At 38.9% G+C, this 14,429-nt stretch overlaps 4 protein-coding genes across 4 annotated transcripts; 2 read left to right on the top strand and 2 right to left on the bottom strand.

Annotated features, from left to right (window-relative positions):
• Positions 1–2,105: 2,105 nt before the first annotated feature.
• Positions 2,106–3,461, top strand: BCR41DRAFT_384455 (WD40-repeat-containing domain protein; the record flags this gene model as incomplete). The annotated part of the gene is made up of 4 exons (XM_022027575.1): positions 2,106–2,583; positions 2,694–2,756; positions 2,853–3,167; positions 3,306–3,461. The coding sequence occupies exons 1-4, from the start codon at positions 2,227–2,229 to the stop codon at positions 3,459–3,461; spliced, it is 891 nt and encodes a 296-aa protein (XP_021884117.1). The 5' UTR covers positions 2,106–2,226.
• Positions 3,462–4,007: 546 nt separating this feature from the next.
• BCR41DRAFT_301402 (putative phosphotyrosyl phosphatase activator) lies at positions 4,008–5,425 on the top strand (the record flags this gene model as incomplete). Its single annotated transcript, XM_022020621.1, has 3 exons — positions 4,008–4,163; positions 4,411–4,980; positions 5,087–5,425. The coding sequence occupies 3 exons, from the start codon at positions 4,008–4,010 to the stop codon at positions 5,423–5,425; spliced, it is 1,065 nt and encodes a 354-aa protein (XP_021884116.1).
• A 158-nt stretch (positions 5,426–5,583) lies between these two features.
• On the bottom strand, positions 5,584–8,007 carry BCR41DRAFT_319079 (Septin-type guanine nucleotide-binding (G) domain-containing protein). Its single transcript, XM_022021336.1, has 8 exons — positions 7,779–8,007; positions 7,463–7,520; positions 7,225–7,356; positions 6,947–7,028; positions 6,550–6,687; positions 6,334–6,451; positions 5,974–6,224; positions 5,584–5,826 (listed from the first exon to the last, which is right to left on the bottom strand). Exons 1-8 carry the CDS (start codon positions 7,785–7,787, stop codon positions 5,727–5,729), a joined length of 888 nt encoding a protein of 295 aa, XP_021884115.1. The 5' UTR covers positions 7,788–8,007; the 3' UTR covers positions 5,584–5,726.
• Positions 8,008–9,062: 1,055 nt separating this feature from the next.
• Positions 9,063–12,865, bottom strand: BCR41DRAFT_384452 (hypothetical protein). The gene is made up of 8 exons (XM_022027574.1): positions 12,739–12,865; positions 12,317–12,615; positions 11,931–12,086; positions 11,749–11,821; positions 11,371–11,601; positions 10,440–11,239; positions 9,663–10,349; positions 9,063–9,561 (listed from the first exon to the last, which is right to left on the bottom strand). The coding sequence occupies exons 2-8, from the start codon at positions 12,509–12,511 to the stop codon at positions 9,088–9,090; spliced, it is 2,616 nt and encodes an 871-aa protein (XP_021884114.1). The 5' UTR covers positions 12,512–12,615; positions 12,739–12,865; the 3' UTR covers positions 9,063–9,087.
• Between the last annotated feature and the right edge of the window lie 1,564 nt (positions 12,866–14,429).

Here is a 14,429-nt window from a genome sequence, read left to right as displayed (position 1 = left end):
CCGATACTTAGCCTTACTTAATTTCATCTCTTTCTGATCTCTCTCCTTCACAATATGTCGGCCTATTTTGAACATAAAGATCAAAAGTCACTTTGGAGGTAAAAGAAGATAAATATGCTTGTAAAATCCCCCAATCATAATCTCTTCACTATCATCATCAGCATCATCTATCATCCTATCCTGCCCGATCAACATGGAGAGCTATTTAAAAAAAAAAAAAAAAAAAAAAGATATCACCACTACCATCTCTATACTATAATAAGGGCGATACATGAGTACTGCTGGTAATACATCATTCACAAATAAAAAAATGTATGACCTGTATGCCCTCTAATGTGTTCCATTGATTTGGGTTGGATCCTTTTGTTGGACAGGTCCTGAGAAAGACAGTAATAATTGGCCTAATCATGGCACAAATGGTGTGGTACGAATGGCATAAAGAGCCTTGTGGTACAAAACAACAATAACGCAACACAGACAGAACACACAGACAATGATCAAAGGAGACTTGTAATAAAAGCATTTCAAGTGTCTCCATTATTTCTTACTGACGTCAAAGTGAAAAAAAATTTCCCCACAGTGTAGTACTATTCCAAACAATGTTTGCAGTAATCATTGTGTATCTTTTGCATTTCATTTCTCACATGCCCTCTCTCTCTCTCTGCCTTGATCTGACCACTATTGTTAAAATGCAACTATAGCTATACTACACCAACTTCATCGAATCCCTCGATGTCAGTCCTTGGACCTCTCAGGAAACGAGAATACCAAACACGACAACAACAAATCAGGTTCGGGACACCCCGCAGGATCGGATGCGCACCTAAACGTCAGGAGGAGCATCTTAATTCAGAACAAGCTCCGTTGGATACATCTAAAAAGTCAGATATCCTTAAGAATAGCCACAGCAGTACCCATTCTACCCCCAATGACAACTCTAGGACAAACCTCACCTCAGTCTCTGGAGTAGCAATGTCAAGAAGCGATTCTGCGCCAAATTCACGTTCAAACGCTACTCACCAGGAAGGAGAGTCGGATATGGTTATGGACTGGACAAACACTACAGACTCCTCGATATCACAGTCAGCTTCCTTACCTCTGTCTTCTTCATCCCCCGCAGCATCCTCTCTAGGCTCAACTTACAACAAGGGGTTGGCATTGATGAGCATAGCTATGGGGTTCGGTAACTCTTCATCCCCCTCTGGTTCTTCTACTTGTGCACATGGATCCAACAACCTGAGAAACTCACATCTTTCCGCTGCACAGCTCGGAGGGGCAGGTAGACGCAGGTCTTCTCCTTCTTTCTCAACAACATCCCAGACGCTGCCGCCTCACCAGTCCTCGTCATCATCCTCATCTTCATCAACGTCCGCTGGAAGCGCGTCCACAATATCACGTTTGAATCCTGCAGCAATATCTAGCGCCCATACTTGGGTGTCATCTTTTTCTTCTTCTTCCTCCTCCTTAACCGGTACTGCGAATGATTCAAATAAACACTTCAAAATTGGGGATTGCAATAGCATTCACCACCAACAACAACAGCAACGGACCATTGGTACCAACTACTACTCTTCAATATCAGACAATGGCATGGATTTGGTGAGCTCGACTATCCCGACCATCATCAGCGAGCGTGAGTTCATCATGGAGAACTTTGATAAAATCTTTGCAGTAGCATGGGTCACAGATGAAGAAGTCCTTTTAGGGACTAAATGTAATAAGGTATGAATGGTTCAATAGAGGAAGAGCCATCAAATGTGGTCTCTAGAGATCCTGCAAGTAAAGTTATCCTAATTTTTTTTTTTTTTTTTTTTTTTTGACTGACCATTCTAGATCCTACTATTGAACACGCGAACAAACAGGCGTATATACGTTGGACGATTGGATGAGTGCTTGCTGGAAAATACTGAGAATGAAATTGCTCGTATAAAGACCTTAGCAGCTGATTGGAATCAGGACTCACCTTCTCAGTCACCCAATGGGACCATTACGCAAACAGCGGCCACAGCCAGAGCGAGAACTAGCAGCAATTCAAGCTTTGGCATCTTCAGTAGTTTGGAGAGAGGGCTGAACATCTTTAACCTTGGCCGTCGTTCCTCTACATCACATTTACTTTCGACATCGTATCCTTCTGGCGACAACAATAGGAACTATGCTATAATCAATAATAGTTCAAATGGTGGCCATAGTTCTGCTGTTAATAGATCTTCAGGGGCCCCGCAGTATATGTGCACAGGTTCAGCATCAACAGGCATACGATCCTTGGCCATTAATCCCTCACGGACTCTGTTGGCGGTTGGATCAGGAGAACCTTTCCAAGTAACAGTCTATTCACTTCCGGAATTTGTACCCGTAGGCTCGATGTATGGACATACCGATCTTGTGTTTTCGTTGACCTGGGTATCAGATACAGTCCTAGTAACTGGCTCGAGAGATGGATCAATGAAAGTATGGACGATGAGATCGCCTGTGTTGACGACTTTGCCGACGATTAGCGGAGAAGTTGAAGTGCGGTTGTCAGATCTCACAAAATCAGAGGACAATACTAAAATCCGTGATCTGACATTTAACAGAAAAACTCAGGTGAGTCACTTTTTTTTTTTTTTTTTTTTTTTTTTTTAAAAAAAAAAAAAAAACTATGAATCATTAATTGTATTGCATTAACTAAATATCTACTTTTGCCTCTGGAATAGCAACTGATGACTTTGACAACAGAAGGGTTCGTCAAGCTTTGGGACTGTGGGAATTATGCTCATGTAAGCAGAGGTGTGCATTATATCGCCATAACTACAATAATAATAAAAAAAAACTAAATTGCTTATATTTATTTATTTTTTTCTTTCACTTAATAGTTGTCCAAGATCAAGCTCCCATATGCAAACGAAACCGTGTGCCTGAGCACCAACTCGGAGGCGAACCTATATGCAGTTGGTTCACAAACTCACATCTCGATCATTGATCCTCGCGTCGTCAATGTTGTCCATAACATAGAATCATGTGATGAAGGATGGGGAGTTCGTTCGCTCGATTTCAAGAGTCATATCGTTACTACAGGAGGAGGATATGGTCGGATCGGTTTTTATGATATGAGAGCACAACGGTATCTCAAAGGCTTTGATGACGGTAAAAATACAAGGTATTATCAAGATATCGGACGCGGTTGGCTGGTAGGTTAAAACTTTATGAACTTTCCAATTTTTGTCCTTGTAGACTCTGTTTTTTATTTACAGCTTTTATTGTGCTGGTCTCATCTAACTTGATTTTTTTTTTTTATATTTTTTTTTTTTTTTTAACTTTTTCCTTAGAACCGAGACACTGCATACGCAGCTACTATCTCTGGCTTATCGATTCGCAATGCTATTTATGCGATGGAGTATGATTCGACGGGGACTCGCCTCCTTGCTTCAGGTGGACCCCTCCAACTTGGTCTTTCTGGCGCTTATGTCGGATTGTGGGAATAAAGGGGATAACGGCTTGTCTCAAAAAGATAGACAAACTGCGATAACCAAAAAAAAAAAAAAAAAAAAAAAAATAGACAAGAAAAAGCTCCTTACTTTCACGCAGATTCAAAATAATTATTATACTTAATCACAAATAATACAGTCTTTTACAAAGAGAATACAAACTATCAAAATCTAAACAAGAATACTCTCGTACTGGGACTAAGTCGATTATTATTATTATTATTATTATTATTATTATTATTTGCTTAAGCGAAGGAGGTAATTTTTATTCAAACTGTTGGTATTGGGCGAAGCCAAGCCATTAAAGGCAAGATCAGATAAAAAAAGATTCAAAGATAGAATTCCACGTGACTATTATTAAGTAATAAGACTCAGGCATGCGCAATTCTTTCAACATCTTTCAACACCTAAATCAAAGTTGAACACAGAAGCATGTCCACGATTCAGCATTCAGAAGGGCAACCACCAGAACAACAGAAACGACAGGATGAACAGCAACAAGAACAGCAAGAACAGCAAGAACAGCAAGAACAACATGAAGGCATGTTTGTTGTTCCTGTGAAACGCATCAAGGACGAGTCAAAGGATCTTCCATTTTTTCAAACTTCTGAAGCATATGCTCGGATTATGTCTTACATTCTTGCGCTCAACACAGCTGTTTTGGACCGCAAAGTATCAGATCCCTTACCAGAGTCAGAGGTAACATTAAAAAAAAAAAAAAAAAAAAAAGGAGAAATTATTTATTTTTACTTTGTAGACAAAAACAATACATCATCAACTGAAGCATTTCGAGCGCGCGTACTTACTTGCCTTACGATTAATGTTTTTTTTATTATTATTATTTTTTTTATTTTTATTTTTATTTTTTAATGACCTTTAATTACGTCTTATCCTATCCTAACTCTATTTTATTTCATTTTATTTTATAACAACTATTAAATAATAGTCTATTCAAAAAATATTAACACTCTTGGAAACCTTGGACAGTTGGATCGCCCTCGTTCCTCTCAAATCAGATCCTCAACGGTTCGGAAACCTCGCGTTTCGGGATTATATCCGGATGGTGGAACAAAAGACCACATCACTTCTTGAGGAACTCTTGCCTCCTTCTTTACATCTCGCTGTCCCCGAAATCACTCCTTATCTGACTCAAAGTCTAGGTCATGGGACTCGAATCGATTATGGATCAGGACATGAGTTATCGTTCGTGGCCTGGTTATGCTGTTTAGAAATCATTGGCTTTCTTCATCAAAGGGACCATCCAGCGGTCGTCTTGCGGGTCTTTGTCCGTTATCTGGAATTGGTCCGCAAGTTACAACGAACCTATCAGTTGGAGCCCGCTGGTTCTCATGGTGTTTGGGGGTTGGATGATTATCAGTTCTTACCTTACCTCTGGGGGAGTTCCCAGCTGAGGGATCACCCTACTTTAAAACCTATTTCTATCATGAAAGTCGAAAACTTGAAGGCCTATGCTCCAGATTACTTGTACTTTAGAGCTATTCAGTTCATCCATGAGGTAAAGATTGAAAAAAGATAATTTTTTTTTTTTTTTTTGTATCGTCTTTTTGTCTCTTTACTGACTTTTTTTTTTTTTTTTTTTTTTTTCATCTCTTCAATAAAAGACCAAGCGAGGACCCTTTCATGAACACTCTTCGGTATTGTTCGAGATTTCGGGTGTGCCCCATTGGGCCAAAGTCAACTCAGGCATGATCAAGATGTACAAGGCTGAAGTTCTCAACAAATTCCCGGTCGTACAACATCTACTCTTTGGTGGCCTCTTGCCTTGGAGAGCTGCTGATTCACCTCCTGATGATCAGACTGCTTCAGCCACATCAACAACAGTACCTTCCTCAGTTCTTTCCACAGCACCCACTTCAACAACGCCTTATCTCATGTCATCACGTCCAAATATGCCACCGCCTTCTACAAGACCCTTGATGCCATCAGCAGTGCCTCGATGAGTTAGTGATAAGCAATAAAAAAAATAAAAAATAAAATAAAAATTAAAAATTGTGATAGCCTCATTTTTAATTATATTATTATGTATTACTATGAGATATATAAATAAATAGAATAAATGATGAAGCTTTTTTTTTTTTTTTTTTTTTTTTTTTTTTAGCCGAGACTATTTCTCTGTCAAAAGGATATTAGGAGACTTTATTTTTGTATAAGGATCAAATAATAAGGGTAGTAGTGAAGGAACGGAAGGGGGGAAAAAAATGAAACGGAGAAGAACTTGCATCCCGCGTTGACATCCAGCGTCTACTCGGACAAGTTCTCGGCACTGCGAGACAGCTTCTCGGTACGGTAGTTCTCATACAAGTAATCGTGAGTAATCTCCTTCAGATCCTGCAAGTGCGAACTATTGAATTTTAATCAAAAAGTCAATGAAGAAACATTATGTCAGCCATTTGTTCCAACGATAGAAAAAAAAAAAAAAAAAAAAAAAAAAAAAAAAAGCACGACAGAGAGGAATGTTTGTTTTTGACGTAGATGTCGTGATACGAACCTCAAAAGAGCAAAGCGCAACTTGGCAAAGTCACAGTGCTGGGTGTTATCAACTTCGACAATACCCCATGGGTACTGCCTACCGCGAACCTTACGACCGTTGACCATGATTTCCTCCTCGCATCCGATTAAAGCGAAAGGAAGAAGACTACGGAGCTCACTGTTCTCTTCGACAGTCTCCTCGTCATCTTCTTCGGGATCATATGGGAAGTTGTAGATGGGAATGTTGTGGTGTTCAATGTCCTCCATAACCTATTTTCAAAAAAAAAAAAAAAAAAAAAAAAAAAGTCAGAATGTGACATAAATATATATATATTTAATACATAAATATAACAAGATTGACAAGAACAAGAAATCTTACTCTTTTTTTGAAATCTGCCAATTCTACTGGAGTAAAAGTATCAGCCTTGCCGATGACAGGGATAACATTGATTCTGGGGCTGAGACGCTTCATCAACTCGATATCAATCTCTCTCAAGCTATTTCAATAAGGAAGAAGCGGGAAAAAAGGATGTCAGAAAAAATGTGCTCAACTTTTTGACTTTGTATTATTATTATTATTACAATATTATTTTACCTGTGACCAGTGGGGGTGATGAAATAGAGAAGAGCATGGACACGGTTGTCACGGAATCTGGGATTACGCTTAATCCTCGACTCTTCCGACAAAATGTCATCGTACTGTCGTTCCAAGTATCCAAGAATTTCTTGGAAGCTATAAACAAAAAAGAAAAGAAAGAATGTATAAGAGACATTTCAAAGGAAAGAAAGGAAGGAAAGGAGGGAAGAGGATATTGCTTTTTCTTTTTGACAATGCATGCTGCACTCCTGAAAGGAAGGCGGTGTAAACTAATAAGCAAGGGCAGGAACAGAACAGGGAGGCTCGTGCAAGAATTACGATGGAGAGGAATGAAGTAACTGATTCCATTCCAGAGAGGATATCCTTGGACTATACATCATTTCTGTATGCTTACCAGTACTCATTATCAATCATGTCTCCAAAACCTGGGGTATCAACGACTGTGAGCGAGATCTTGACACCATCCTCGTCAAGCTCTATAAAAAAAAAAAAAAAAAAAAAAAAAAAAAAAAGATTGTTGCGTTATTAATAAGAGTGGCAAGTATAGATTATGAATAGCAATAGAAAAAAGAGTGAGAGCACACAAAAGAAAAAATTCGGAGCCATCATGAAAATAGCCTTAACAGTAATAGAAAAAAAAAAAAAAAAACAAAACATGCATTCTCTTCTTACCAACAGTGTAAGGCTTGATCTTGATATTCTCCTCAACGTGAGCCATCTCTGGCTCGTCGCACTCACGCTTTGGGACAACATCAGCATCACAGAGCGTGTTAATGAAGGTTGTACGGCCAAGACCGGAGGCACCTATTGAAACATTAAGGATTGGTTGCAACGCGTTTTAGACAAGTTTATTCAGTACCGAGGTTCCTTTTGATGCGGTGCAATGGTGAGAAATAGAGAGGATCCTTACCGACAACCATCAGGGTGAACTGAAATCCTTTTTTGACATTCTTTCTGCGTCCAATGCGCTATCATGGTTTTTCGAAGAGGTTGGTTGTCAAGGTCAGTGTTGATGATCAGATTACGATGAAAGTTTCTGTTCTTTTTGTCAATTCCCCTGATGAATAATAATAATAATAATAATAAAAAAGAGGGACATTTGTCGAGACAAAGTAAAAAGAAAGAATGAAAGAGAGGAAGAAAGGAACGAAGAGAAAGAGAAAGAAAGAAAAAAAAAAAAAAAAAAAAAAAAGAAAAAGAGAAAGACAAGGGAATGAATCTCTTACGTGTGCCATGGTTGGTTATAGGGTAGAGATGAACTTGAAGAAAAGTAAATGAGATTAAAATGAGAAATTAAGATGTAGTGAATATGAGGTATAGATGAGAAGGATGGTAAGATGAGATGGAAGGAAAAGAGAGAAAGAAGAAAAGAGAGAGAGAGAAAGAGAGAGAAAGAGATGATGAGATGGGACGATGGAGGACAGTAACCAGACACCAGTGGGGACAAGGTTCATGAGAGAGCGAATAATAATTATTTGTTTATTCTTGCAACAGGACACTCTTTTTTATTTTATTTTGCTAATTGCATTTGCACACACAACTGAGCTGCTTTTGGCTAATTTGCCTGTTCTGCTTCTTCTGCTTCTTCTGCTTCTTCTGCTCGTCCCTCTGCCTGCCTGCCTGTTGTAGTTTCCTTTCATTTTTAGCACCCATTATAAATACACCACTACAACTGTAGACAGCATAAAATAGGCACCAATGCCTGTCCAAAAACAATCAGTCAAGTAGTGAGCATCCGAGAGCAATCTCTCTATCTCTTTTTTTTTTTCTTACTTCCTCTTTCTCTCTCTCTCTCTCTCTCTATCTCTCTCTCTCTTTTTTTTTTTCTTCTCTCCCTTTCAAACAAACTTATCCTTTTTTCTAGTGAGCCTGCTCTCTTCTTCTTCCATCTTTGTACTGACTGAATGCGTATGCAATCTCTACTATGGCCTACAACCAACCTATGCTGGAAACTAGTACATAGGAGTGAATCTGAACATTAGGAAACAATCCATTCACTTGTACAGGCTCCACTTATTCTCCCCAAGATCAGTGTTTCTCTCTCATACATTGCCCAATCTAAAAAAATCTTTTTTAAAATCTAAAAAAAATTGTCCGTGTAGGCGTGTTGTGCCTTGCCAATAATTACAAAATGCAGGGCAACCGTTAAGTTAAAGGGTTACTTTTTTTTTTTTTTTTTTTGTTTTATTTTAACTATATGCTTCATAACTAGGATTAATGGGTGTAGCCAGTACAAGTACAGAAAGGAAGTATGATACAAAAGAATTAGCACTGATCGTGAAGGAAAAAAAAAAAAAAAAAAAAAAAAAAAATAATGTAGTACTCATAAATAGTCATCGATGGCTAAGAGCAAAAGATAAATGTGCAATAAAAAAAATGGTAACAATGAAAATAATGGTAACAAAAAACGGTAAAAGTCAAAAAGAAAGTCAAAAAAAAAAAAAAAAAAAAAAAAAAAATAGTAATAATAATAATAAAGTAAAAAGAAAGAGAGAGACACAACTCACTCTATCCATCCATGGACCATAAACATGTTCAAAGATAAATCTCCTTCACGTCCTTGGCTCCAAAATTCTCTCGACACGTCGGACACTTGCGTTGTCGGTACTCCATTTGCTTATCCATGCAGCTCTTGCAAAACACATGCATACACCGCAGGATCACGTGTGACTTGAAGTTCACATCACAGGCTGGACATTTGAGCAGCTTAAGATACCGCGCCGCCTGTTTAACTGTCTCTGAATCACCTGCTCCCTCAGACTTCTTTGCATTCTCCTCAATCTTGCGCTTCATGCTCTCTGCCTCCTCCAGCAAATGCTTTCGAGCAGTCGATTCATTCTCATACGCATCCATCCGTCCCTTGAGTAACGCCTGCAATCCCGTCAGGCGCTCTTCTTGTTTTGTAAACTTTTCTTTAAAAGCAGAATTCAGCTGCGTATATTCCTGTAGCTTGATCTTATGCGTTATTGCCTCACTAGTCAGCACTGTCTGCTCCTTTTCAAGTGAAACCTAAGGGTTTAAAACAAATGATTTAGTCGTCAATCAAAATACCACTTAGCTTCTATCACAAGACATTAAATACAGTCAACTGATCTAAAATATAGCCATACCATCTGCTGATTTAAACTCTTTTCACGTTCCTCCAGTCGACGGATCTGATCCTGCTGCATTGTCGACTGGCGCTTCATCACTGCAGTCATATTAGCGCTCTGTTCCTTGGCTCGAACCAGGTTGCTACATTTAGACTCTTGCCTCGTCTTATCTGACAGCAACTTGAAAATTAGATCATCCTTTTGAGCAAGATCAATCGCCTTACGAGATGTAGCCTTCTCGAGTTGATCCCATGCATTCGCCACAGTATGAAGTTCGCTCAGCAGTGGCGCCTGCACTGCCTTGTGCGCTTTAATCTTCAGCTCCAGACGCTTAATAACCTCATCCTTCGCTTCAACAGTAGCCACAAGCGCCTTGACCTCGTCATCTGCCTCTGAACCAACAAGTCGATCAAGATTTGCTAATTTAGCTGTCAGTCCCTCTACATGCTCTTTCAGCTGTGCCTCCGAAGCATTGACACTCTCAAGGTCCCGACTCTGTTGCATTGCTTCCCTCGAAGACTCTAGCTCCATACCAAGTGTAGCTAATTGGTTTTCTGCCTCGCTGATTTTGGCACGAAGGTCCTGCAATGCCTCCTTGTCCTGAGGATCTTTCAAGTAAAACGCAAAAGACATCGGATCATCCGAAGCTGAAGTCAACATGGTCTGAAGGCGTAAAATTTCTGAGGAAAGAGCCGTGATACGATCCTACATTTCGATTTGTTATCGTTAATGGAAAGAGTAAAGGCCGCTGGATGTGTATATATTAATGCTATATATAATAGACATTATACATACCTTCCGTGTGTTGGCGATCTTTCGGATTTCCTGATTCTGTTGCATTTCATATTCGTCCTTGTTGCATCGACTCTCGTACATCTGCTGGAAACGATCACGACTATCTCTAACACGAATAATGTCGTTCTCTAGCTTTTTCACATCCGCCTCTAATGTCGCGCGTCTGTTCTTCTCTTCTGCCTCTAATGTGTCTACGAACCTGCGTCGACTAGCGTGCATATCATCCAACTCTGTTCTCAGTCTCTGAACTTCACTACGGTAGTGGTCAGCATCGTATCGTGCTGACTGGATCTGCACCAGAACGCTCTTGACATACTGAGAGTCCTGAATCTTCTCGTCGGACAAATGCATGAACTGTGCCCGAGTCTTATCCAGCTCCTCCTGCAACTGCGATCGCTGAGCTCTCATTTCTTCTAGCTCTGTTAGACGTGAAAGAGCCTGATGTCGGAAATACAACAGTTCTTCTCGGGAGGTCCCATTCAAGTCGCCTAACAATGATATAGTACTCATAGCCCCAGTCTGGCTAGAGAGTGCGCCAGCTTCTGACATCTTTTTTTCCCTTTCAATATTACTCTCTACCCTTCGCAGTCTCTCTTTCCACTCGTCGAGCTCCTCCTCTGTTTCACGAATCCGGTTTTTCGTCATTTCCAATTCATTTTTCAAGCGCAACACATGTTCTGTAAACTGATGATACTTTGCCTGGAGATGGTTAATTTCAGTTTGACCTTTCTTAAACTCCTGTGCGGTATTTTTGCATTCCTCTGATAACTGTTGCACTGTGCTGCTTTGCTGATCATTGGCTTTTTTTTTTGTGTGTGTGTGGCAAAGGAAAAAAATAAATAAATAAATAAAATACAATGTAAGAAAAATAATAATAATAATAACGATTGCTTGAAATAAGGTCGTATATTTCCTTGTTGTCTGTGCTTACCTGGCGAATCAACGCCAGCCCAAAAATCGCTACGCTGTTCTACCCAATTTTCGACTATACAAAGCAACTTCAGAACAATATCCTTCGAGCGAACGCTAGTCTCCTCTACTGAAGGCTTAATAGCATTCTCTGTAAGCTCTCGGATTTCCTGATCCTGTTCATGATCCTGGTCACTGCCTTGATTTCGGGAATCAGATTTTCGCAAGAGCATAGAGGCAAAACTACCTTCTTCTGTAGAAGAAAAGCCAAAAGTCATATGATAAGCCGAAAAAAAAATAAAAATAAAGAAAGAAAGAAAGAAAAAAAAAAAAAAAAAAAAAAACAATCGTTTGCATGTATTTCATGGTATTAATTATTTTAAAAGAATAATGTTGTTACCTTTCGAAATAGCATCGTTTCCATCTATTTGGATGCTGAAACGCGAAATTAGCGATTCCAAATCATCTAAAAGCTAATATGCAATGACGAAAAAAAAAAAAAAAAAAAGTATAAGAAAAAAGCTGGTAAAAAGCGACAGTTGTTAAATAATAAAAATCAAGGCATCCAGATCATCTACATACTTTATTCCAGTATAAATCCACGATTTGAATTTGAGAATCATGGTTGACCTGCTTGTTTTCCAGTCTAATGATACGATCTTCTGCCCTTGCGACCTCACGTTTATATTCCTGGATTTGTCTCCAAATAGCTTCTTTCCGGAAATTAAGCAGTACCCCCTAAAATTCAGGCAAAAATGTTTTTTTTTTTTTTTTTTTTTTTTTTTTTGTAGATGGTTATTAATCACTGTTGTTGATAAGAGTCTCTTTAGAGGTTGTGAAGGCCACTACTATAAGAATGATATCGCTATCATCAGATCATGCAACTTAAATATATTATTTTTTACCAGGAAATAATAAAATGAAAATAGCGCTTTTTTTTTTTTTTTTTTTTTTTTTTTTTTTCTCACCTCAGCAGCTGTCATATTTTCAGTATCCTCCCTGGAGTTCATCGGACTCGAGCTCCCACTTCCCGTAAACTGTCTCTTGTTGGATGGGGGAGTGAAAGGCGCAGGACTACCATTAGCGGCCGTAGAGGAGGCTACTGGTCCGGAGGTGACAGTGTCCTCGGCAAGTCTGCGCTTTCGGTTGCCTCTATCGTCCATAGAAGCAGCAGCACGGATATCTCTTACGGGACTTATGATGATAATATGCTATGGATGATGTAAGAGAAATGCGAACTGGCCTGGATAAAATAAAAAAAAATAAGCTTGTTAATGAACAGAAAGTTGAATTAATAATCAGCGAATTTAACCAATTTTTTATTAATTATATTTGTCATTAATTCACAATGATCAGTCGTGATAGTTGAAATTATGAGGAGGATAGTTACCTGGACTTGATGATGAAGGCAAGAGAATCCGCCAGAATGTTTATGATGAAGAGAGATGACCAGAGGCAATGCACGCGTTCATGCACCGACTGGCGATTGACGATTGGCAGGAGGAGAGGGATATATGGGTTACGCCGTAAACAAACAATCGTTGTGTGAGTGAGCAAGATTAAGTCAGACTTGGGTTCAATGGGCAACTCAGGCGATAAAAAGAAGATATATCATCATCACGTGCACAACCACGCGAGCAAACAAGTCCTGGCTCAAATGCTGTGCCACCAAAACTTGTAGCCTGTTCAAACAGCCACAAAGAGCATGTCGTGCAAGCAATTTTCCGGATTTTTCCGTGGTAATACAGCCTTGTAATGTGGTGGTAAATGTATATCAATACAGTAAACATAAATGAAGGACACAATACTCAAAAACATTCACTTGAGTTCAGTAAAAGGTAAGCAATTGGTTAAAGACAAAGATCATTGACTATCTACCTACCTCATGAAAGCGTGTGGTCAAGAAGGAAAAGTAATGGGATTTTTGTCATAGTTTTACCGCCGCACGCGTGTGCTCTCAACTATAGGTCATTGGAAGTATGTTTTTATGAAAGGAAAAAAATAAAAATTACAAAAACGTTGTGAGCTGCTCATCTTCCAATACTAAAAAGATGAAATGGAGAAGCCACGCTAGTTTTTCGCTCAATGGTTAGAAGTGGGGTTTAGGATAAACTTATAAACGACTTTATGGCCCTTTGAACATTTCTTGAAGTCATAACACTTCTTTTTTTTTTTTTTTTTTTTTTTTTTTCAAGCATCGGTTTGTTGAAAGGAGAAATAAAGTCTATTTGCAAAATATTTGTCATTTTCAATTTCAATTGCGGGACGAATGAGTGCACAGCATTTTACTTCTTTTTTAACATGGCTTTTAATTATTCGGGGAATGTGATACAACTGAGAAAACTATATTGTTAATTTTAGTTCATGCGCAGAAAAGGAGAGAAGCTGCCATGCGGAACATATACCTCTCCACAGAGAATGAGAAATACCGATTTGGTATGTATCTGTCTTGGTGTCTAAAAAGATTGAGCCCAATCTGGGAAGGAATCCTGGTCCTCAAAAGAATGAAGAAAAAAAAAAAAAAAAAAAAAAAAAAACTTTCAGTCACTTGGTTTTTGGGAAGAGGTTCGAGAATATCATTCAGTGAATATAATTTCTCTGGATGCAGCCCATAGTTTCTTTTTTTTTTCTTTTCTAACAATAGACATCCTGTTTGCTTCTTATTTCTTTGTTACCATATAATTGTTACTATCATTAGTGGATATACCACATCAATGTTGCTACTGATGTTCCTGCAGCATCATAAAGAAATTATTGATCAGGAAAAAAAAATGAATAAGAAAAAGAGAGCAACACACAAGAAATGATGAAGCCAGTCCATGTGGAAAACGAGAGCGAAGATTGGTCAGAAATGAACTTTTTGTTAGTTTTTAAAGACCATCCTTTCATTTCTTTGAGAGCTTTTGAGAGTCGTGGCGTCAAATTTGGGATAGAGCCAAAGGCTGCCCACCAGTCGGATTCATGTGTACATGTGTACACATGGATAGATCATGTCCCCTGGATCAAAATGAAGCCCTAATCTGCTTTTTATCTTTGGAACCTGTCCTCTGCTCCGTCCTTGTCCGCTCGGCGCCACTAACA

The sequence above is a fragment of the Lobosporangium transversale genome (assembly GCF_002105155.1).
Source record: "Lobosporangium transversale strain NRRL 3116 chromosome Unknown BCR41scaffold_7, whole genome shotgun sequence".
Taxonomy (NCBI): domain Eukaryota; kingdom Fungi; phylum Mortierellomycota; class Mortierellomycetes; order Mortierellales; family Mortierellaceae; genus Lobosporangium; species Lobosporangium transversale.
This window is presented reverse-complemented; position numbering and strand designations above follow the sequence as displayed.